Source organism: Lathamus discolor, chromosome 3, assembly GCF_037157495.1.
Source record: "Lathamus discolor isolate bLatDis1 chromosome 3, bLatDis1.hap1, whole genome shotgun sequence".
NCBI lineage: Eukaryota > Metazoa > Chordata > Aves > Psittaciformes > Psittacidae > Lathamus > Lathamus discolor.
Window position 1 is genome coordinate 88,008,097 of NC_088886.1, and position 26,148 is coordinate 88,034,244.

Below are 26,148 nucleotides of genomic sequence, written 5' to 3' on the forward strand. Positions count from 1 at the left end.
GGCAACAATTCTGGGAATTTGGCCCTGCAATCCCAGTATATCCCTGATCATTCAAAACTGACTGTAAGGCATGAAGATCGACATGTTGTGTAAGCACTGTACCAGTTGTACAGTTTAAAATTGAGGGAATGAAGCTTGTATACAGTAAACAAAATACTCAGGTATTTACCTCTCCTACATTTACCTTTCACTTAGCATAATTAAAGAGATCCATGGCCATATGGCAAAACCACAGAACTAGGACTCATGAACCACTTCTACGCTGCGGAGGTTCTGCCACGTTTGTCATGGGACTGTCTGAGCTCCTCCAGGATGAAACAAGGTGAGAAGCATCTGTCGCATATTTACCCTCTCAGCTTCTCTCCACAGAAATGTGTACAGTGTGGGAGGCAGAAAGATGGCTGGTTTTTGTATGTGTCTTGGAAAGGAAGTTAATGTGGTTTACAAAGTACCTTATTCCTGTAAAAGCCAGTGGACAGTTTGAGCCTATCCCAGCCACGTTCTGTCTCCTACTCAGGTGAACACTATTTTGTGCAGGAAGAGTCCTGTTGTGTTAGAAAAGCCCAGCTATTGGCAACAATATTCATCAACAAATTGCGCTCAGTTTCTAAAACAGTTTGTACTTGAAAGTGTACACCACCCTTAGCTGAGCATCACTGCCCATTCCGGGGGGCATACCACCTTCTAGAAAAGATGGATATTTCTACCATGTTATCTCTATCTGCTTCAGAAAATACAACAAAATATTTTAGTTTGGATTTTATGCCTGGTGCTCTCAGTGAGCAGTCAAGCAAGACCCCTGGCTTAACTCCAAGTGTAGCATTGAAATGCCAACAACTCAGAGAAGCACTGAGATGTAACTCATAACTAACTGTTAAATGTTTACAGCATGAAAGGTGCTATCTATCTAAGAATTATTACTTAGTGCATGGAAAAATGTTTATTTTCCTACAGGATAAGGCAGTGTCAGGAAATGGTATAGCATTAATAAGATTCTAGAAAAAGGAACCGTTACATTTATACATTTAATAAAGACTGAATGTGACAATTAAGAAAGGTCAGTACCCTTGAGGAAGCAGGACAGACAGACAGGGAGAGGTGGATGTAGTTATTTTCACATTAAGGAAACATACTAAAATATTCATTGTCTTTATCTGCTGTCAAGAGATGTTTTTGTGTAACAAAAATACCTTTAACCTTTTAAAGACATCACACATGCATCCAATGAAACTCCTATGTCCAGAGAGAAGGCATCCAAGCAGGTGTTTATTACTCTAACTTTTCTACTTCTGCCATAAAAAAATTCTAAACATTATTAACCTTTAGAGCAATGCCTGATAGTATTTCTTCCCACTATTATAATCACTTTAAACTGAGCATAGTTTATATTCATGAGTGCTTTCATGTGGGTCCTCATCTGGTGAGACCGAAGGCACAGAACTACCTTACAAAGAATCACAGAATCACAGAATCCCAAGGGTTGGAAGGGACCTAAAAAGATCATCTAGTCCAACCCCCCTGCAAGAGCAGGGTAACCTACAGTACATCACACAGGAACTTGTCCAGGCGGGCCTTGAATATCTCCAGTGTAGGAGACTCCACAACCCCCCTGGGCAACCTGTTCCAGTGCTCTGTCACTCTTACAGTAAAGAAGTTCTTCCTGATGTTAACGTGGAACTTCCTATGTTCCAGTTTACACCCATTGCCCCTTGTCCTATCACTGGATATCACTGAAAAAAGCCTAGCTCCATCATCCTGACACCTACCCTTCACATATTTGTAAATATTGATGAGGTCACCCCTCAGTCTCCTCTTCTCCAAGCTAAAGAGACCCAGCTCCCTCAGCCTCTCCTCATAAGGGAGATGTTCCACTCCCTTAATCATCTTTGTGGCTCTGCGCTGGACTCCTTCAAGCAATTCCCTGTCCTTCTTGAACAGAGGGGCCCAGAACTGGACGCAATATTCCAGATGCGGCCTCACCAAGGCTGAGTAGAGGGGGAGGAGAACCTCTCTTGACCTACTAACCACTCCCTTTCTAATGCACCCTAAGATGCCATTTGCCTTCTTGGCCACAAGAGCACATTGCTGGCTCATGGTCATCCTCCTATCCACCAGGACCCCCAGGTCCCTTTCCCCTTCACTACTTTCCAGCAGGTCAACCCCCAACCTGTACTGGTACATGGGGTTGTTCTTCCCCAGATGCAAGACTCTACACTTGCCCTTGTTAAATTTCATCAAGTTTCTCCCCGCCCAACTCTCCAGCCTGTCCAGGTCTCGCTGAATGGCAGCACAGTCCTCTGGTGTGTCAGCCACTCCTCCCAGTTTTGTGTCATCAGCAAACTTGCTGAGGCATAAAGCTACCCTGTGAACACAGGAGAAAATTCACCCTGAGCAACAGGCCAGAACAATGCCTGTGCACCCGTTAAGACTTGGTTAAGCCTCAAAATAGGATTTAATTGTCAATTTTATGATCCATTGGTTAAGCACGGGTATTGTCACAGTGCTGCTTTTCTTCTTTACCCTTAGCACTTTCCGACAAAGACAGGACAATCGGATTACGACACAAACTTCGTCAGCAGCATGCTTTCTAACAACACTGATCCTGAACCAGTTGCTTTCTCTAGTTAAACAATACAATGTCTAAAGCATCCTTACAATTCATATACTGCACTCACATGCATCAACCACATGCTTTGCATTTGCACCTGGTTCTTTTCATTTCATGCTGTACTTTTGCATTTTTCATTACCAAATCTCCCTCCCCTCATCAAAGGTGTGATTTACCTTACTGCAATTTTTAGAAACCTGGCAAAGAGCACCGCTTGACATGCTGTCCTTATCTGGCATTCCTGAAAGAAGAATACAGAAAACAAATACGTACCGTGCATTCTTTCAGTAACAGTGGAGATATTTACCAATAAAAGATGGAATTGGGGGGCTCAGTACTTTGATAAGGCAAACATTAATCTACGATTTCTTTAAGAGCAAAACAGATTTGTTCAAAGGTTTTCTCTTGTGAACACGAAAAAGACAAAAAGCTAATTTGTACAAATACTATAAACAGCTTACTAAACATAGCACTTTCTCAGAACTTAATATTTGAAGTATGTTTACAGGAATTATTTGTATTTTTTCATTTAACATTATCTTTGATTTAGTACCTGGAAGCCAAATGTAACACTGAATTTGCTCTAACTAGCATTGCTATGCTATGCTATGCTGTGGTTTCACAAATAGAACACACTGAACATGTAACATAGCAGATACAATTGCTAGCCATCAGATATTGCCCTGATTGGCACCTACATAATCCTCCGGAAACTAAATAAAAGTACTTTCATTTACAGAAGTGACAAGTTCCAAAGGCTGCCCTTGAATTCGTGTTTACAGCACTATCCCACAGCCTAACAAGTCCTCATGAGGAGGATGTAGCCAAATCTATTTAGCTATGTAATTAAGGTTAGACAGCAGTATGTTTACTGCAGGTTGCCTGCTCAAGAACTAACCTATGTTCCCAAACAAGCTGAGTAGCCCATCCTAACTGAAAATATAATCCAGTTTGCTGCATTTAATTTACTAGCAAGACCAATGACTGTGTTCCATGGAATTAATGTAATACCTAGAACTAGCTAAATGCTACATGACATCATACAGTATGATTTAATCAATAGGCCTGGCCCACAGTGAAGATTCTGTGTACAGCTCTATGTGCACTTGTACGCAGTGGGAATGCAGTTAGGCAAGTTTCAAAGTATTTCCTACTATATGCAGTGTTAATACAATTGCAATACTGAATTGAATTTAACCTTTAAATTCCAACAGCCAAACCCAGAGGACTTTCATCTTCCCCTCTTTTCCTTTTTCTCTAACATCTGATGCCTATTTTCTCATACTTACTGTCATTGTTAGAGCCAGTTTCCATAACACCATAAGGAGGAGTGAGAAGTCCAGACATATACTGTCGGTATTTCTGAAAGACAATGATGGCACACAAAGTCAGGTACAGATGTATAAAGCCATTCAATGGATTATGTGGTATTTACATTTGTGTGTCTGCTGCCTTGTGCTTCACATGCTCACATGCAATATGAGGCAGTCAGACATGTCTTTCCTCTTAATATTACAAAGTCCACTTTCTTGACTGGTGCACACGGCCTTTATTTTATCAAAAGTTGTGCTAAAACAGTTCCCTCCTTCATCTTCCCCAAAGCATGACTTTGAGGCTTCTACAAAATCAATACTATACTCAGTTGTGTGACTTCCCATAAAGGCTGTTTTATAGCTTATTTGAAATTACACTGCTCAGCTGAACTCAACCTAGAAAGCTACTTTATTGTAGGGATGGGGACAAGGTTGTTAACTAAGGATTCATCAGCATCATCTATCACTACAATTTTGGGGTCAGATTTGAAATAGACAGGATTTAGCGCAAAAACTCTAAATGTTTAATTCCAACACCACAGTAAGTTTGCTTTTCGGAAACTACAAGCTTATGAAACACACAAATCTAGCACTTCATGTTATGTACACACATACACACAAACTGTACTAGCAGATGAAACTTAGAAACTGTAAAAATAATGTCCCTTGTACCACTGTAAACTACATAATGGCAACTGATGTCAGTAACTAGTATTTTTCTTCAGTGAATGCTGGTGACATGATCGATAAAGTTCAAAGCTCTGTCTAGGGCTTAAGAAATTCAATTCACAGAAGCTAAAAAAAAACCACCAAAGAATGTCCTTTTATCAAATACAAATCATTCAATAAATGACACATTTTTGTTTCCAATCATACTATATTACTGTCATTCTTAAGGGTAAACAATTACAATTCCCTTTTGGAACTGTCAGAAAACAAGTTTGTGCAACAGGGATGTTGACGATCAGTATAAATAAAATGTGTCATGCAGCCCTTAGGATGTTCAGTGAGCTGAACGCGAGCAACCAACCAGCTGAAATGCATGTAGGTTTCAACTAAGCACACAGAATAACTGAGACAGAAAATTTCCCTCATAGTGCAATTTTAATTTAGAAGTTTTATCCTTTGCTCTGTGGAGCTGTTTGGATGCATTTACTTTTAAAATGTTGTCTGCTAGATTTTAACAATGCTTGAATTATCCTTTTAACATTTATTTGTCTTAGAAGTGGTTATGCAAATATCACTAATTCTCCCACTAAAGACAACATATTGCATTATGTATAATAACAAAAGCTACAAAGCTTACATTAATCTTAATAATCCAATCCTATTTTTAGACAAGCTATTACATCCTAAAGCTTAGTAACATATTATTTAAATCTTACCCATAATCCAGCTGAAAACTCATAAGAGCAAAACTATGTTATATCCCTGGTCAGTCACAAAGAATAAATGCAACTTCATTTGAGGATAAAACTCTCCTGTTTTCTTTGCCAAACCATTCACTTTCCATACACTGCTCCAGTCCCATGCTTGGAACTCAGTGAGAGGAAGAATGTGAAAGATTATTATTTTCTCAGTTCAACTAGTAAATCACACACATAAACCAAGGGAAAAACTCATTTTGTTTGGCCAAATGAAAAAAGGGAAAGCATGTCACAAGTGGTTGTTTTATTCAAACAGTAGATAAGCACTTTGCTCTACCTTCTACTGAATTTGGTCTTGAAATGTGACTTAGAAATGGGAAATTGAAATGTTTCATTTGAGATATGATAAAATCAAATTTTATAGGGTTTTTTTCTTTTGTTCTTCCTCACCATTCAGGTTATATTAATTTCTTTGTTCTGTTTTTTCCCTAAATAGCATTTTCCCAGGAATACATTATTAGCCCACATTTAATCCACCTTGATAAGGAACTTGAATTGTAGGAAGACAGTCACTTTCTCTTTTATTTCCTATAGCACGTCCACAGACATCATACACTGCATGCCAGTTCCCCTTCTGCTTAAGTATCTACTATTTTTCCTGATTATTATTCTCATGAAACAAAACATAGAACACCTTATAATTTCCAAAAGATTTGGGGGCTTAGCTTAACAAAAATACCTACAGGTGGAATAAGCCATTACTGCTATAACACTTTAAAGGAGGCATCTAACCCCATTCAGCCCCACCTCATGCTCAGGATGCCAAAGCCCACCAGGAGCAAAAGCACAGACCGCCCAGGACTTCAACTCTGCCATCTTCCATATGGAGGTCCCACTTCATGCCATGGGATGAGTCTACTTACAATAGAGCAAGCCCTGTGAGCAGTGTTGCCTATGAAGGAGTTCAGGCAGCATTACCAGAAGAGGTACTAGTTCAAGATATGCCCTCAGAAAGTTCAGTTGTTCAGACTCCTCCAGGGGACCTCTGCAGAAATGAAACTAACTTGTATATCTGGGATCTGGAGAGAAGGCTGTTATGACTGCCTACACATGGTCTCCCATGAAGGTACCTCGGTAGGGTGTGGGCTGACAGGGAAGCTGTAATTCATGCCTAAAATTGTGTCAGCTTATTAGCTAAATTAAATGTCAAGGGACACTTATTTGTCAAGAAATCAGGAGAACACTATTTGTTGGGAAACCTAACTATGTGAAGAAACACCTAAGTAACTGCATAAAGATTTACAGTATCAGATGGTGTAATGAAGTTCAAGCATTAGATCTCTGGAAGCTGAGATAATGAGGAAAACACAATCCTGACTGTGAGACCTATCTTGTTACTGTAACATCTCTAAATGAAAAGATAATGCAGAAAGTTAAATTGTATTCCTAGGTGGCATTTAAAATCATCCTGACGATTAACAGACTAAATATTAACAAAAGGCTTTTGAAAATGTATTCTACTGGTGGTATGGAGTATGGAAAAGCTTCCTTTATAAAAGACAGCAATAGTTATCAAATCATCATAAGCTTGTTTGTTGCCAGAAGTGTTCAAGTTCTGTAAATCCAATGTGACAGCAGGTTTTAAAACTATACTCAGTGACCTATTCACTTTGTCTCCAGATTTCTACCAATTTACCAACTCTATCATGCAACAGCTAAAAGATCAGATACTTCCTGCAGTATTTTTCCTTCCACCTCATATCCACACAGTGGTGAAAATTAACACGACCTTTTCAGACACTATTATAGCCTAAAGTACAGAAGAGTGCTGACAAGGAACAGTTGGTGATGGGAGAAAATCACATGCTTGCCTTGGTGGGGAGGTACCGTGGGAGAATTTTCATATCAACAGTTTTTAAGGCCACTCATTGTCAAGCTTTTCAGTGTGTTCCTTCGCATGCTTTTATTTAGACTTTATTTGCAGTTACCTGGAGTTAAGTCTCGAAGGTTTTCATGACTACAAAAGATTTTCTTCTACTCCATGAACATAAGTTGGTACATTTCTATATGCTAATGTTTAGAAAGGCAGCTACCATAATTCTGTTGCAAACTATCTCTAAATTTCATACAAATTTTTCTAGTGTATATAAGGTATATAAAATATGTTTTTGTAGTTAGTCCCTTCTCTTCTACTGCAAGTATTGAAGAGCTAATACCTGTTTAAAGGAAAATAAGGAGCAAAAAAGAGATTTAAACAATATAAACACTCCAAAACAAGCCAAGTAGATGTGAATAAAACAGATGGGCATTTGCTGTCCATGAGCATTGCATAGCTAAACCACAGCATTCTAATGGGAAAGACTGATGAAGTGAAGATCTCCTTCACTACCCCCTCTTTGGTACAGCTTTGAACACAGGTTCCACACCACATACTCCTCTACACCCCAAAGCACAGAAGCTCTCCAGTCACCAAAGAGTATCTGAGATGGGCTGTGTAATAGGGACCCAGGTAATGACGGTCTGTAGCACTAGGGAGTCGAGTCAGGCTTCTGATGCTTCCCCATGCCAAGGTGAACCCACATGTGGCCAAATCCTAGGAAGTGAGTGTCTTGTAACATTGGGCAAGGTTTTGTAGACCACAACAGATGCCTGAATATATCATCTCTTCCTCCTCTTTCTCACCCTCTCACAATCTCAGTCCACAGTGTCACTTCTGACCAGACACACTTCTGCTGCCTCCTGTTCTGCCTACCACTGGCAACTGAGAAGGTGACAAGGGAGAGCCTGCTTTACTTGCAGACTTGGGAGTAACACAGAGTCATTCATTTCAGTTGTAGAAATCCTAGGCCAAACATCAAGGTGCCCTTTCCACAAACATTTTTCAAAACCTTGCTTAACTATTTTATTAAATGCTGTTATTTGACTGTTACCCCAGTTTTGCAGACCTCCTGTACTAGCTGTCCATACTGCTGCAATGGTTTCTCCTGGGGAATAGATGCTGTAGCTTGACAATGTGGGCCAGCTTCTCTATTTTAGTTTGACAATAAATAATTGATTACTGATGCTCTCAGTACAACTCTTCTTCCTCTTAAGTTTGCTGCGCCAGTCATTCCATTTTGGCAAGGAACCATCTCCCTTGTGAGCATTACTCAGAAGGGTGCATCACTCCCACGGTGCATTGTTTCTTCTTTTTTTCCCCAGAACAAAAAGGAGAGATGTGAAAGAGCGCCTGAAAATGTGAAAGAAGTCCCCTTTCCACCCACCAAACCAAGCAGAGATTGCTGTCTAAGAATCTAGATCTTTGCCTTTAGATCTGATAGTCCAAATATTGTTCTTCACTGAACAGACAGGTAAAGTCCTAGATCATCTGCCTGTTATCTGTTAGTGTTTTCCAACAAGAAGTGCCTAATGCCCTTACAGAATGTCACAAGAACAATAACTGGAAATCATATTCATAGTTGTTTATTACCTAAATCTTGTTACAAAGGGGAAAACAAATGACACGCTGTTGCCCAATAGTATGTGCTGAGATCTACAAGAAGTCTCTGGTATAATTCTGGTTTCAGATACTGCACCTTAGTACGTTTATAAATTAGTAAGTGTATTTCTTCTAATCAAGCTCAATCAGAAAAATTCCATACTTTTCAGGTCAATGCAAATTAACTGGATATCACAAAAAGAACATGACCAATGGCTGTTTCACATTGCATAGCAAATCATTTCTTGAAGCTGGTGCTTCACTCTAGAACATCAAGTATCCTGCATATTACTAAATACTTGCCTTTGTCATTTACAAAATACATATATTCACTGTCACAGTATAGGTAAGAGAAAAGAATTGAGGTATTTCTAAAGGAAAGGATAAAGACAAATTGGGGAAAAATAATTCTACAATAGTGAGAATATATCTTTACATATTGTGGAAAAACAGAAAATAAACCATGTGAAGATCTCACCACAACTTACTGAACAGAAACTGTTTTGTATACGTCAGTCTACCAAGTCATTGCAATGAGCTAGACAAGGCCTGAAATAGCAGAAGTGAAGTACCATTTAGACATATTTAGACAAAATAAATACAGGAAATGCCTGTACTGAATTTGCTGAATCCTGATCTCAGTATCAGTACAGTTTATATAATAGCGGATGAATCTGCATCTTTTCCATTTACCATCTTCTGCATGTGCCTGGATGGCTCTAATCAACTATGCTTTAGTTTCTATTTGATCTTTGTTTTGGAGGCATATATTTTTCTGTCACATTCCCACTTAAATCAATTTATCATGCTTGAAAAGCTCTGTATGCAGAACTTGCTTGATCACAGAATCCCCTTGATATTTAGTCGAAAAGAAAAATGCACCCAGCTCCCTGAAATCATGCCAAATAGCAGACTTGGCTACCAGATAGAAACCCAAAGATAAGACTGCACTGCAAAAATCAAATCCAAGGAAATTAGAGCATGAGCAGTGATTAAACAAATTACACAGCCTATTCTGCTCCATCTAATTTAAATATAGAAATGCTGTCATGCAGCCCTCCGATTCTGTCTCCTAGAGGAATCCACTCAGGAAATGCAGTTGGGTGGAGACAGGACTTGGTTGGGAGGGGTGGGAAAGATTGCATATACTTAAAGAGAACAAAGAAAATGTACAAAGAAGAACAAACAGGCCATTTGATTCATGTGTTTTCTTTTACTACACCTTTGTAACTATAGAATAGAGGATGTATTTACAGGAAAAAGAATAGAACTATTTAACTGCCTTTAACATGAAGTTCAAGTTTTCAAAAGTGGCTGAAAAAGAGCATTATACAATTCCATGTTTACTTTTTCCCAGTAATATCTGTGTTGAATTTGGTCACTTTAAAATCAGATGATGATGACTGTCAGTAGCAGTGCTTCAAACAACGCAAGATCAGAGAATAAAGCTGTGCTCTCCTTTCTTCCCCTTTCATTATCACTTGTAGGAGAGAGGCAGCAAATCACACTTTAGCTGGAATTTTCTGAATGATGGAAGCCGCAGACAAGTACCTTGTTCCTCTTCAAACTGTTCTGTGACTCTAACAATTGTAAACCTGCATCTTTATTAGCAAAGCCAGCAGATATGTCTCGAGAACAAAGATCAAAACTACTAAGAAAAAAAGTACCATTTTAACATAGTTTTTCTAACTGCTACAGCCAACCTTTAAACCTACATTGACGGGACTTAGATCAGGCTAAGTGTGCCATCATCTCATGGGTCATGCACAAGAGAAAACTGTTCATAGAACAATTTCCTGAAGTTCTGAGCACAAAATACTTCCTTTTACCCTTAGGCAGTCATACCTCCTATTTTCAGATACACTAGTTTAATGATGGGAGAAGTAAATACGTGCTTTTTCAGGTGAGCTCAGTCTGAGTGTGCTGCAAGAAGACAGTGTGCAAGGAAGATCAGAGGCAGTATGAGACTGGCAAATAGAGCATGAGGCTGGCTTTGTTCAGCCCCTCACCTCGGCACCCATGGACTGCCTCTTACACTATTTCTTCCATATGGTGTGCCTTCCTAAACTGATCTTTAGCAATTTTCTAGAGCAGAAATTCAGCTGAGACAAAAGGTCACACCAGGAAGACATTCATGTTTGTAAAGTGCTTTGGCACAACGACAAATTCTGTAATCACAGCAACATATGTGTCTTGTTTCTGATGACATATCTTAACCTGCAGAGCAAGCACAAAGCAAGGATTGTGTATACTAGACCAGGCAGAAGTCAGCAAGAGCCTCTAAATAAAGTTATCATTCCACCCTGAGATTGCCACCTTGCAAATACACAAGGCCTGATACACATGGCCAACATATTTTTGCATGAATGTTCTGAAAAAAGCTTCATCTAAAGAAATATATGTGGCACTAGGTATGTACAACCAAGTTAGAGAAACGCTGCAAACCTCCCAGGGCAGGCTGTGCTCTGACAGTGAGTTGAATTCATGCTCCTGTCTAGTGAAATTCTGTAAGGACACCACCAGATCTGTACAGTACTTAAGTCCTAAAAATAAGTTTTAAGTGCAGCTGAAATGACACATTGGCCTTATGTTGACAATGTGAGCAGCAGTGCCTTCTTCCATTGTTCAGAAACAGCTTCTTCTCTCTCCTTATATAGTTTTACAAGGAGATTTGAACCAAATGAAGAAGCAGCAAAATGGTGAGCTGATCTGTAACTCTGCTTTTCATATTTACAACCTCTAAGTGCAGAAGTATGTTGGTCTAGAAATTTGTTTTCACCTGTAAGGAAACTCAGGGTTATATATTAATTCCTCTACAATCAATATAAACCTCTTAATGAGTTCAGTGGGGTCAGTCTAATGCTGTGCTTTTGCTTCTCACAGAAACAAGCATGTATCAACTTCCAATACTCTTCTAATATTAAAGGCTTCCTTTTCATCGATAATTCCTCAAAGTGATTGTTTCTACTCAATTGTGCCTTACAATAATGAGAATATTTCATAAGTGTAAATAAACAAACACACAAGGGAATTTCCCTTATAACATTAGCCTTTCTTTAATGCTTTTAAAATGCTATTTTGATTACAGCATGATCTGCTTTAAAAGCAGTTTGTGCAGCTCACTCAGTAACACTGCAGTGAAATCAAACCAAGTACAATACAAAATAAGATGGGAAAACCTAAAGACAAACTAAATAATTGTAATTCAGAAGGTATGATTGAACATAGTACACTCCCCCTAGTCCATGGTGTATTCTGACACAGAAAATCATTCATAATCAGATTGATATCACTTAACCTAAGCCTCCAACTCAGCCAAGCAGTCAATGCAATGGCACCACTGGAATTACCTTGCTAGCATGAATCTCTCATGGGTCCAGCTGCTCAAATCCAGCGTCCCATTCTTGCACAGTCCTGTATAGTAAATGCTGCCCGTGGTACTTTCCCACCAGAGATTACAAGAATATTTCAGTTATTTTATGACACAGTGCCTAGTTACACTATCTTATATCCACATGCACAGTCCAGCATCTCATGGTCCTCAAGTCTGAAGCTCCCTATATAAAGGCCTGTGAAACCTGGCCTGTGAAACATGATGGACTTGTTCAACAGCATTTTATCTGAAGAAACCAAAATGTATTGAATGGAAATTACTGACTTTTATCAAACTGAAATGCAAACAGCATTAATAACAGTGATTCAGTTGTGCCGTAACTTAACGATCAGGTAAACTGCATTAACAACCAGCAATGCAACAGCATTATTCGGATGGGACAGCTCAAGGTTTTTCTCTCTAAAGGGAGTCAGTGCAAGTGACTTTCTCAAAAAAAGACATTTTACTGATCTGCCAGTCCCTCACAGAGACTAGAACAGCCTGCACACCAAATGCTGTTCTGTCATTCCAGAGTCTTGCAGTGGCTGCTTCTCACACAATCCCCTCTTTAGGCAAAAAGTAAAGTAACGTTATTCATTTCACCTCAGCACTAGAAACATTTTCAGACCTCACCATGAGAGTGAATGGTGAGGAAAGGAGGCAAGAAGGGATGGGAAGAAGGAAGAAAGTTAAACATTAGGAAAGAAATAAATGTTGACAAGAAATAAGAAGTAAAAATGTGTTTGGGAGTAGTGGGTGAAGGGTAGCGGGGGAGTGCAATATATAGCCTAAATGGACTCCTGCAGTCCACAGAATAGATAAGATATCACAGGAAGTGGAGAGACTTCAGGAAAAAGGGCACACTGTAAGAAAAAAAGAAATAAAAACCAGACAATGTGAACTGGCTGACAGGGAGGCCTAACAAATGCACTCTCTCCTCTCTTGTTGCCACTGGAGAAGCAGTTCTACATTTTGAGGTCTTAAAAACAGATAAGCAATTTTACAATAGGCAGAAGTGAGGCTCCTTAGATCTAGCTGTAGTCGGGACAGTTTAGGCTTAAAGATTCTGCAGATTGAGATGAACAGTACATCAGTTATTACTATTAAGTTTACATGGGAAGACTATACAAATTATGATGATCGAAGACTATAAGCAATGAACTGTAAGAGAAAAGAAAACGGGGGTTGCTGAAAGACTCACTAACAGACCACTAAACTTGGCCATATACTATGCATGTTAACAACACAGCAGTTGTGTGAAGCAATTTAGCAAAAAAATCCCACATCTGAGGGGCAATGAGAAAAGCCAGTTCCCACACTAAGATTCCTCCAGGAACAATTTGTCAATCCCCAGCATCCAAAACCTGTCAGCACAAATGCCCAAGTACCGGCCTCTAAGTGAGAGACAACTTCCGTCAAACTGGCTTAAAGATACTCTCAGTGAAATATTTGTGGCATGCGCTTCACCATCCTGAAAGGCCTGGCTTTTAAAAGTATATTCTAACACTTATACTTGGCTTAAAAAGTGTTCTATTTCATAGGAAGCTCTCTAGGAACTGAATAAATTTTCTGAACCTGTATGTTTCCATCCCACTTGGGAAAGCAGTAATTTCTTCTGGGTGCTCCCTCGCACATGGCTGAAAATAATTTCATTGTCATATTGAAATCTAAACCTACCCCACCAGATGAACAGGCTTAACACAGCCAGGATGTACGGTAGATCATTAATTTTGAAAATACAACATCTTTCCAGTCCATTGCTTTCAATTGTTCACTTCTTAGATATCTTTGTATTTCCTGCTCCTTCTTTATGGAATCACCTTTCATTTGTTTGTTTAAAGGATGACAAAAAGGTATTAAAATAAATACATCAGGCTGTGCTGGGGAAGCTCCACCAACTGTTTGCCTGTTCTTGTTTCAAACCCACTGGAAACAGTGTACTACGAGGGATATTTACACAAAGCAAACAGCAGTACTAGATAAATACACTGGTTTTACATATAGAGCTAACTGAATTGGTTTTCAGTAGAAAAGGAAAAATTACAGTGCACAGTATTAGTGCACTATGATTTTAAATCATTCCTATAGAACATCAAATGAAGATGAATGGATTGTTTAAGTCTTATAAATGAGCACATTTTAAAAATTCAAAGAGACTCAACAAGGACATTTTGAAATACTTGCTAGGAGGATGCAGTAAATAACCCTTGCCCTGGCTGTGCAGTGGCAGCTGAGAGGAGAGCGTACCTCATCCACTCGTCTTTCTGTCCATTTCTCTTACACTGAACTGTACCTAACAATTTTCCCAACCTTCTCATTAAAAGCATACCTGAACAAACTTTAGTAGTTGTTTGTGTTACAGTCGTGCTCACAATGTGCCAGACCTCCTGTACTCAACTCCTCAAGGGTATGATTCCTAACACCACACACATAATCCACCATCAAGTAGATACATCATGGAAGTCATGCTAAGTATTGGTGGCAGGAAAGAGCAGAAATGGAAAGGAAGTAAGTTTTTCCAGTCCTTCCACACACAGAAAAACTTTTTAATCATTTTCATTGACTGTGATTATATTCATATCCCAAGCTTATTTTGCAACTTCAATTCTTACTATCAGCAGTTCTCCTAAGCATTTTCATTATGGCCGTAAAATTGCAACCTTTCAGGGTTTTGTGGACACATCCAAAACAGGCAGCTCTGGCTCGTCATGCATTGACATCACCTGCCGTTGCAGCGCTGAAAAATACATGTGAGCATTCTTTTGCACTCCTGATAGAAGAGAGGCAGGTTTTATTGAGAAGTAATCTGCTATACTTTGCCCTTTTTCTGACAGCAAGAATGATTAATTCTTGAAGCAAGTGTATTACTATACTGGGACGAGACTTTCAGTCCCTCTAGAAGACATTACAAGGTCACTGGTGGTACTAGAGTTAGAACACTTCTTAATTGAAGGGTTACCTAATATGCAATGAACTACACTCCACTCTATTTTTGTAGGGCTCTTTTCTCTGTTGAGAAGCAGGTTGGACAAAGCTTGTTATTGTCACTTTGATATTGTGTACCTACTCACCGCTCGAAGAAAGTCTTTATATAGAATATTCAGTAAAATAAGCTACAGAATGAGTCACACTGCAAAAGTCCATGCTTCTTGAGTGTTATGAGGAATCAAATGACTTGCATATGAGAACAGACACTATCCACCAAGCCACAAGTGTAATTATAGAACAACCTTTAAGAAAGGTTTCATTAACAGAGAGAAAAAGCGGCGTTAACATCTAAATCTATTTCACATAATTCTTCTGTTAACTTACAACTCTAAAAACATATTAGAGACAAGTTTTGCAAGCCATATTGTAATAAAAATTCAATACATTGGAAATAAGGCAAAATATTTTTTCTACACAAGTTTCATTTTTTTCGCATGGTAACCGCTGTTTATCTGCTCTGTCTTCCTTTGATAGTACTGAGGGGAATTCAGTGTTACAGAATAAGGAAGCTGGACACATACACCTCACAGATTTGACTGATTAGTTTTCATTTATGAAGTATTCCCCTACATACTGCAAGCTGCTTGTTTAGGGAGCATCACAAAACACAGTTTTCACATCATACTATCTCTTCAGTTTTATAAACCTCAGACTTCCATGGAAATCTTCTCGTCTTTTAAATGAGATAGCCACTGTAATCGCTGTCTTTAATATAAGATTATTATTCGCATAACTCCTATGGAGTTGAGGTCAAATGATACACACCTGCATTGGAATGGTCCCTTAGCTGACACAAATTAACAGTTTCACTGGCATAGCAAAACTGATTTGTATTTACTGACCTGTTCCAATAACACTAATGATCACGTGTCTTCTGTGAGGAAAGCATACTGACCACTGAGTAGTACTGAAGACTAGACCAAAGGAGATTTCCGTCATACTCCCGAGTATGCCACTCACAAACCATAACTGATATTTGAACGCAAACTGGTTCAAACTGGGAAATATGAAGTTTGACAGTTCGACTACCCTATAGCTCATAGGAGACTTCCTGTTCATTTCTGCAGTGGGCAATTTCATCCTTGGGAATGACCACATGCAGACACCCATACCAACAGGGAACACAGGTAAGCACAGGTCTTAAAAGGCCCCATCACAGCCCTGACGCCACAGAATAATTTCAGAACAATTTCAGAAATTTTCACGTCCAAACTTTAGGAAATCACAGTCGGATCCAAAAGCAGTAAGCAAAAGCTCTGTGAAGTAGGTATGACATCTCTTGCCACTGTCTTGAAAAACACCTGGCAGTGTTTTCTCATGGCAAAATCGTAACGTGTTCACATCACTGGTATCACCTAAATTTAGCAAACTTGACAGGTATTACAAATCTGACATGATTAGAAAGAGCAGAGTATGCAGGCCTGCAGACCTACTGAATGACTGCACTGCTCAGCGGGCGTCACTAGCACGAGCTTCAGAGAGAGTTAATCCTTCTTGAAAACAGAGACTAGAGAAAAATCCAGACAAGAGAAAAAAGTGCTCGTGCCTGAACACTTAATAGGGAAGCATTTGTCAACTACAGTACGGATCAAATCTGGCCTCTTAGAAAATAAAGTTGCTGGAAGTGTCCAAAGGTGCCTTTATAAAAAAGAAGTGGAAAAAAAACAAAGAAAAAGAAGAGGATGTAAAATTAACTAAGATGTCAAGCAAGAACAGCACTGTCAGCAAAGGGCTGCCGATTTGCTCTGCCTCACGACAGAAACTAAGGGTCTGAAGAACCAACGTGTCACTGATTTCATGCCAGTGTGACTTTTTTTCCAAGAGACTAAGATAATGCTCACATATAAGGTTAATTACAGCAACAGGTATGCAATTCAGGAGAAGCTTCCAGAGTGTATGCTAGTAGCAGAAGGAGATGATGTTGGCCAGAAAAGCTGTTTCAAGTGACCAGAAGATGAAAGGTAAAAGTAGTAAGAGTTTGGACTCTGTTGACACTTTTTTTGTTGGAGCAGCATTCCCACTAGAGAAGTTGATAGTCCTTTCCCTAACTTGCACAGAGCTACATGTTATGAAGATGTCTCACCATTGCCCTAATCAGTATGAATAACAGTAACACACTTGCATATGAACAACTCCTAAAGTGGCTCTATCTAGTAGAAAATGTCACAAAGAGCCTGGCCCAAATAATCTCTGAATTTATCAGTATGTTTCCGAAGTTTCTGAAAGATAAAAGTTGTATCCCCTTGGAACTGTAATTCTCAGTGCACATGTTAGGTGTTACTTACTAATGAGAATTAGTACTACGTTTGATATGTTCCTTTACAGTTCTCTTCTCATGCCTTGTGGCAGAATGGTCAAACCTCTGCACTTACAGCATCCAGAGGCCAGTTTTGTGGTGACCCCTTGTCATACAGTCCAGGTCATGCTTTCATTCTGCATGGACACTTGGCAGAGTTCAGTTTGCAGTCACTGAAACAGCCTGAAGGGCAGCAGGAGGCACTTGGCTTTTATGCATCATGGTGGCCAGACAGCTGCTCGCTGCCCGCTACCCAACAGGAAAAAGCCATAGGCCAAGCAAAAAGAACCTGCAGGCCAGGCATGACCAGTTGGGCACCAGGTTATTCATGAGGAACCCTATAAACAATGCATCACCATCTCTGTGAACACGGCCCACTAGAATGCTATTGAATTAAGTATTTAATACTTGTAAAACACTTCAATATCTGTAGATTAATGATCCCAGCTGCTAACCAAAATAAAATCATTCTGACATTGCATTCCTTCAGGAACAAACACTGCAGTACATAATCGGGCTGATATCTCTTTAAACAGAGATCATCAGATCTCTCCTGAGATTCCATCAGTTTCAGTAAATGTATGTACAAAGAACTACTCATCTGATTATCTTACAATACAAAACCCTATGCATATATCCACAATGATTACGCATTCAGTACATTCCCTTTAATGTCAGTACATCAACTGTGTTTCGAGATTTAGCATTCATCATCACATTCAGGCAAGTTTTGTCTTGCCTTCTTATCTCACATACTCGATCTGTCTCTTTAAACTTGGCATTTCTAGCAACCTCTCACAGCTAGGTTTTAAAAGTAGATTCTTCTCTCTGCTCAATAAGCAAGAGAACAGCATATAATTTCCTGTTTTATGTACAACATCTGGCACTGTAGAAAGAACCATTGCAAATCTTACCAAGGCAGCAGAAAAAAATAGCTGAAAATCCTGGTGTATGGAAAATGGCTTTACAGCACTGGCTATAAAACCTATTACATATCATATGAAAGGTTAGCAGATTTCCTGGCAGAATATAGTACAGTATGTGGGATTTGATTGCTGTATAAAAACAGAACACTGAGATAGAGAGGGCCTTCCATCAAACACTAAATGATGAACCTCAATCTGCTTTTCTCTTGACAATAAAAAATGTCAAGAGAAATCTGGCAGGAGTCTACACTTCCTAATGTTAATACTTTGAGTGATAGCCTACACAAAGCATCTGCAACAAATAACCTTCCCTATTTAACTGGCAAACAAGCTGGAGGTACAAAATATCCCAAAGCAACAGAATGACTTAAGCAACCATGCTCCATTTATAGCAATGACTTAGGCACTTCAGAAACTACACACCACTGACATTCAGTGACCTCAGAGACAGAATTTTAAGATATTTAAGCATTCAGAGACAGAGTTACCTAAGCGCTGACCCTCTTAACAATCCCGCAAGCAGCATATTACAACTTAGACAGCTTCCATGTGAGGTTATGAACTCTTATCTTTATCAAGCCTCCAACTCCAGTATGAGGGTTAATAACTGAAGATGACCCTCTATTCAAATACAATCTTAAAAGGGGACCCATGACGAAGAAGTTCACCTTTGCAATGACAGCACACGACAAGGGCATCCAACTGCCGGTTGGGACTGTGCCAGGAGTAATCTTACAGCAGTATTAGAAGCTTCATTCTTCAGGCAGCTGGCTGCCTGAATCAGAGGCCCAGTGAGGCAAGAAGAGAACTTGTTTCCCTGGTTGCACACTGGTATACACCTTATCCTCTCGGGCTCTGAAAAGCACAAGTAGGATGAGAGGGCATTTGTCTTCCAGTGCCTTTTAATTGCTTGAACTTACCCTATTAATAAAGTGATGTTGTTTTCCAGATCTTTCCATAAAATCCTAACTCTTCAGTTTTCTGTCAACACTCAACTGCCATGTGCTCCACGAAGAAGCAAACTCCTCAGGAGGATCCACGAAGGAAGAACCTGAGATACTGTTTGTGTCTGAAGCCCAAACTAGCCCATGAAGCCTGGATAACTGTCAGGTTGTTTTACAGCCCCTATCTGCAAAAGCACCATCAAACTAGAAACCAAAAGCCTTCAAAAACCTATCCCACACAGCTGTGGAAATAATAGACAAAATTAACTTGGAATGTTGCCATGCACTTACGTAACGCCATGACATGATGTGGTTACTTGTCGGTACTGATATTTATTGAGGTGGAATAAAGCGCTATTCATGAGCTAAAAGCCAGCCCAATGTTTTATTCAGAATTAAAATGCTTTTTCCAAAGAGGATGGCTTCTCCAAAGTGGTAAGCACTGGGCCAATTCTGTTTCTTTTAATGTCAGAGGCAGCTTCCGAAAACAGTAGCCCTAACTAGCGTTATATTGGCTGTTCCAGGCAACTCCAGTCTGGCAAATCAGCATAGTCTTCCCAGGAGATGAATATGGCTAAGGGTAAGCAAGCAAGCTGCCACAAAAACTGGAGCTTGGGTGCAAGGGTAACTAGGGATTGACAAGGCTCTCCTGGCTATCTGGAAAACCTTTTCCCGTTGTGAGTAAGCTGGGGGGAAACTAGAGAAATTCTATTATGATAAACTACATTTCAGAAGCATTCTGCAGAGAGGATGGCCAGGACCTGCTGTAAAAGGTCAGTGGGAATTTTAAATACAATTCCATTATAACTAAAAAGATTTCTTGTCCAGCAGCATTACAGGAACTATATATTCCTCCCAGGAATACATTCTGCCCAAATTCAGCACAACATACCTGTTTGGTTAGACTGATAATTTAATCTACCACATGCATGTTTTTCTAAATACATTTTCACTGAGCTATTGCTGTTGTTGCACACCATCACAATTTCAATTACAAGGGTACATGATACATACAGCTGATACTGAGTTCAAATTGTTAATGTTAAAAACAATGTGTTGCTACTGCATATGTCTCATTACCAGGGCATATGTCCAACCCTAGAAATTTCCAGGAGGAGCAGCCCTACAAAGATGGTAACAGCCAGTCTATTGTGTTTGGGTCATTGCAATCCAACATAAGGTCAGCCCAGATTCAAAACCTTCCTCTGATGTTTCAAAATATATCTTTCAGATCACTGGAAAACCCATTCCTGGCTCTTCAGTGTCCTCTTAAGAGGTGAGAGAAATTACCAATATAAGTAAAACCAAAGCTACTGGCTAAAATCAGGGAGTCCTAAGAGAGGAGTGCACCTGGAATGAACCCACTGAGACTTTTCTATCAGCTATAGAAGTCATGGCAGCTGCACCTTTTTTTAACCTTGAAACTCTAAATAAAAATTGTCACAAAACAGTTTTGGAAATGTTCTTTTCCCCCAAACATAATATGAAAAAAGGCCTACTTCAACAAAGGTCTCAGATGCTAAGCTTTCATTCAGATAAACCCTAATGTACTATTCAAGGAGTTCAAGTCAGTAATGGCTGCAGCTATTCAATACTGCCCTCTTTTAACCCTCTTGCACCCTCTTCCCTCCCTTCTGCAGTCTATTCTTCATCAGCATCTAATTGCCTTTATTCGCAGCCTTAAAACTCTGTAAAAGACACTGATGACATCAAGAGGCAACGCACAATGGTACTCTTGTAACACTTACAGACATTATAATGTCTGTAAATCTCTTTTCCCTGAATTCCCTTTCCAAAGAACCAGAGCAAATCCAGATTACATCCAACCCCTTCACACATTCTTATGCAGCCCCCAGACAACGGCCATGGTTTCACAATACAAAGTATTTAACTCAACAATGGCCTAGTAGAGCCACTGGCTCCTACTTCTGTGCCCAGCATGTCATCTTCTTGGCCAGGTCTGCAAAGACTGGGGAGACAACCCTACTGTGAACATGGATCAGCGAACAGCTTTGGGTCTTTAAGAAATTGCTGCAGAGCTGAGCAAGAATAGCCAGAAATGAGCAAGGCAAATCTTAAGACAACACCTGCCTCTTTGTAACCTCAGAAAACAGATACATTTTTCTGCACAAGACCAGTTAGCCATTTACAAAAATAACCAAAGAACAGAATAAAACTTTAAAAAGGCAACAGAGCATTTGGTTTTGCTTTCCAATGTTTCAGTAAGTTGGTTTTATATCTTATACGTAACATTGTGGCAGTCTTTCAAAGGAAAGAGAGATGAACACATATGTATATACTGCATATATTCCACTCCATACTGCGTTTCAGAGCACCTCACTGAAGCAATTTAATTAACATCAGCCAGAAAATAAAAATGTAATATGAAGGCGACTCAAGATCTATTTATATAATCTTTCTTCTCATTAAAAATAATGGCCCTTTCTCCACTGAAAGAAAAGCTAAAACAACAGTTGACTCTTGTCCTCCCTGAATTTGCATGCATGTCTCCTTGTCTCTAACCCAATCATCTGCCTTCCAGATCATGGAGCATGTAAAAACAAAATCTCTACCTGGCACCAGTACTCCTTGTCCTGTTCACAGGACAGGGAAAATCTAGGCACTAGAGGTTGCCCAAATATCTCACTTCTACCAAGCTTTCTGGTTTGAAAGAGAGTACTTTGGAAATAACAGCTGCCTTTCAGGTTTTGTTCTTTCATTTTAGAATACTTTCTGCTGTTCTAAGAATGCAAGAGCCAACTACTGAGAAAACAAAATCAGTCAAAGACCTTTGCAGGAGCCCTTTGTGTCTTATCTTAGTTCTCATGTTACATCACTTACAGAAGCAAAGATAGCAACATCAAACTCCACAGCTTAAACCACGACAAAATCGACTAGGACAGTCTCTTCTATTTACAAAGTGCTATGAAGACTTTCAAACTCAAAACTAAACAGATTCAATCTATGCTTCTTTCCTTGTCCTGATACCCCATTCTACAGTATTTTCCAGTAGACTTATGAGTTCCACTGGTGTATTTACGTAACTGTATAATAAATCTGCTTGCCCATTATTTTCCCTCTCTGTACTGACTGTCCTAAAGTCTTCCGTAAAGCATATGTTCATATCTAAAGATTTGGCTGTCCTTATGATCCATCAGAGTATTAAAATGGACAGGCATTTGATCTCCAAGCCCTTTCGAGAGCAGATTTCATCAGCAGCCAGTCACTGGAGTTAAGAAAGCAGCAAGCAAACAGAAGGCAAGAAGAACGGTGCAGCTGCTGCACAGGTCATATGCGTAAGCCACTGCTATAATGACCACAAACCTAACCTTCTGGTTTTGATGTGGGACTATGAGAGCTGGGACCTGGGCTTCTACCCCATGTTTTAGAGCATGTCCTCTTTCTCATTTCCAGAGACAAAACTAAAACTGAATCTTTGGATGGATCTGGGGATTTAGACATCTTCAGACTACATCTAGGAATAAAAGTAGTAATTAATTTATCTGAATTTATCTGAAATTATTTAGTTAACTAACTCCTCACCCTCCCCTGCAATTCCCCTTGAAACATTCACTGCATAATTTGCCAACGGAGAACAAGACAATCCACAGGTTTGCTAGTCGTTCATTTACAAAAGACACAGGGCACCCATTTTAATGCTGCAACCACATTTTAATCAAATATTAATCATCAGAGGACTTTGAAGGGAGGAGGTAAGGTCTCTTTGACAAGCCCAATCTTAAAATAACTTTTTTGCTTTAACAGTTAACAGGTCAAACGCGAATGCAGCAGGCAAGTCATGGATTAAGTAGCACCTCCAACAAATAGGACTCAGCAACATGAAGCAAGAGTCAGAAAGCACAAGCTGAGGGGGATGGGACAGTAATCAGGACATGTATTAATTTTTAAAGTTTGCCATTGTCCGATTGTTTTGGGATAGCTGTGCATGACAGAGCAGGTCATCCACTGGAGCAGGCACCTTCAGACTAGGGCTGCAAAAGCTCAATGCCTCCTTGCAGCAGAAGTTCCATGAGGAAATGTGACTTGCTCTAATTTTGGAATCTGGAAAAAAGACAAACATCAGGAAGGAAGTTTAAAAATATTTGGGAAAAAGTCCTTTCAAAGAAAAAGGAAACTCAAACCAGATAAATTCAAATAGCAGTAAGTAAGCACCAAACTGCTGTGACATGTCTTTTTGGAAACAGCACACAAGGATTGCTCCTCCCTCTCTGGAACATTTTAGACAGGGAGCAGGAAGTCACTACTATCTTTGGATGGTTTAGCACAGTGAATTCCAATTTACCCTATACCAGTACTGCAGACCTCCATTTGGGTCCAACACTCATTAAATTCTGCTGAGGTCTGCACAGAGCTCCATACACCCTCCCTTCATACACTCCTATCTATAGAACAACCTTTGAAAAACAAGTCTGGAATTCTCCAGACTCCACAGGTGATCAAAGCTGACAGAAAGGGGATCTGATAAGAGAAAGAATCATAACAGAGGAAACTACCTTCAGGTTTCTGGAATAAAGACACAACCCCCTAATTCCACAAGAATACACTGCCACTTAGCACAGTCCCCGTGGGTTTTTGCAGGACTGCACAAGCCAATAGGGAGTATTTCATAAAGCCTCACCCACTCCCTTGTGGAACATCAGCAGCATCACCTCAGCCAGCTCCCCTGATTCACCTGGTACATGCAGTCACTAAGGGACTAGTTTGCTTCATCAATTCATCATTTAACTTTTTCAGTTTTTAAATTCTTGGGACAGAGAGAAATGAAATTAAGACTTTATTAGCTAAGTCCCCCATTGTAGGAGAGTAAATCCTCATTATGCACTAAAATGGTCCAATTTACATTACAGTGATTCTCACATGGGTGAATGGATGCAGGTTTGCCTCACAATGACCCCAGAGGGCAAAGGTTTCCTCCCTTTCTCACTTTTTTCTCCTCTCCTCTTTCTCTCCCCTACCCCTCTTCTTATTTTGAGCTAGTAGAAAGGGGGAGAATGGGCAGTAAGAAGGTTACCATCTCCTTTCTCCTTAATCTCTCCTCCTCCTGCACAGCAGCAAGCCAAACTACAACAGTAAAGCCAGAGGAAGGAAAATGAATGCCATAAAGCATTTGAAAAACACCCATTCTGAAAACACTGGTTTTCAGGGATAGATGCTGAAAGGTCAGAACCGAATGGAAAAGAATTTCAACTCATCTATCTAAAATGAAAGTGCATTCGTTCTAGGCTCTTTTCCCTCTGTGTGTATGAGATGGGAACAAGGATCAATGAGATTTCGAATATAAGGAGGGGAGAAAAAAAATCCATATACCAACCTTCTACTGTACTGCTGTAGCTAAACTTTAAGTACAATTTCTCCTGTGAATATAGTCTATAAGTTTCAGACTTTTTTAGTATGGACATTTTAGGACATTCTGAATATCCTAAGCCTCCTCTAATATGCCAAAACATTCTGCTGTGATCAATTTTGAATTCATAAACTAAACAAGGCCCAGCTGAGTAAATAATGAACACAGACAGCACTGTAGGAAGTGGTTATTTACCCTAAACCAACCCTCAAACAACCTCATACCCTCTTTCTTGGAATCAGTGAAATGTTGGAATTTCACATTTCAGCAATACAATCTATGGCTCACCACAAGTGCTAATTATAGAGAGCTCAGCTGCTTCTTCTTCTCTTTTTAAAGCAGTCTAGTACCATTGTTTTCTTACAGCGTACTGTTGTTAACTCACCTACGTTTTCAGCTGAGTAAAGTATCCCACACTTCCCGACCTGAGCTGCTACGCAGTATTGCTGTATGGTCTTCTGGGGAATGTAGTAGTGAAGCCCATCTGTAGTCATGTTCCTGCATTGCCAAAGTTCTGTGCAACCATGGTGCAGTCAGTCTGTTAATTTTCCCACTGACATGTGCATGTCAGTACTAAATCTCTGCATCTGTAAAACACTTTGGGATCCCCGACAAAGAAAGACTCTACATAAAGGTCAGATTAATGATTTTCCTCTTGAGCAAAATCATTTTAGGACAATTTAAACAGACACACAAGTCTAGCATTCTGGAAATTCTCATAGCAGCTATTTGCTACCTAAACTCTGGTGCTTAGAGTCATGTGTGTTCACATGATCTACTAAGCTGGGGGTTGTTTCTTGCTCTCGAACTTTTTCCTCCTGCACTTTAAGATCTGCCCAGCAACGTTTTTACTGTGTACTGCTGAGTACAAGCGTATACATGTAAAGGGCATGTGATGGCAGTTGCTTCTAAATGGTTTATAAGTGGCCCATCCTTTATTACTATTTCTTTGGGTATTGAAATAAAGTCATTAAAATTTGTGGACTTAAAAAAAAAACAAAAAAACAATCAAATAAAACCCTAAAATAAATACAACTTAGGCCCCACTTTGCCTTATGTGGCAACCACAGAGTAAAGGAACCACATGCCCATTTTTCTTTTTCTCTAGATATGAAAAAATGTATTCTAATTATCTTTACAAAGTACTGGTATGAATTTTGCTTTCCCAGGACTCACTACATGCAGCATACCTTGTACAGGCTATAACATTTTCAAGATTTATTTAAAGGCTCAGGCAGAATGGAATACTAATAACATTGTCGTGGGCTTCCTGTGAGTAGCAAACTAAGCATTAACTCTCTGGAAAGACATGAGGCTTACAAACTGAAACTCTCTCTAACACTACAGTGGTGAGCATTTGGGAATATAAGCAATCACTATATGAATAACATAGCCCATCAAATTCTATAGGTCAGTCAGCTTTCTGTGGTATAACAGGAACTGTAGCATCAGCACAAGGCATTACAGGGGGATTAATGACTAGCTTGAAT

The 26,148-nt window shown here is 39.6% G+C and overlaps 1 protein-coding gene across 5 annotated transcripts in view; it reads right to left on the reverse strand.

The window, feature by feature from the left end:
* The window catches only part of RAPGEF4 (Rap guanine nucleotide exchange factor 4), a 149,873-nt gene that overhangs the window by 77,786 nt on the left and 45,939 nt on the right, over window positions 1-26,148 (reverse strand). For all 5 annotated transcript variants that reach the window (XM_065670352.1, XM_065670351.1, XM_065670353.1 and 2 more), the window contains 2 exons: window positions 3,898-3,970; window positions 2,785-2,849 (listed from right to left, as the gene is read on the reverse strand). In XM_065670352.1, coding sequence (XP_065526424.1) covers window positions 2,785-2,849; window positions 3,898-3,970 — 138 coding nt within the window. The remainder of the gene's footprint in view (window positions 1-2,784; window positions 2,850-3,897; window positions 3,971-26,148) is intronic.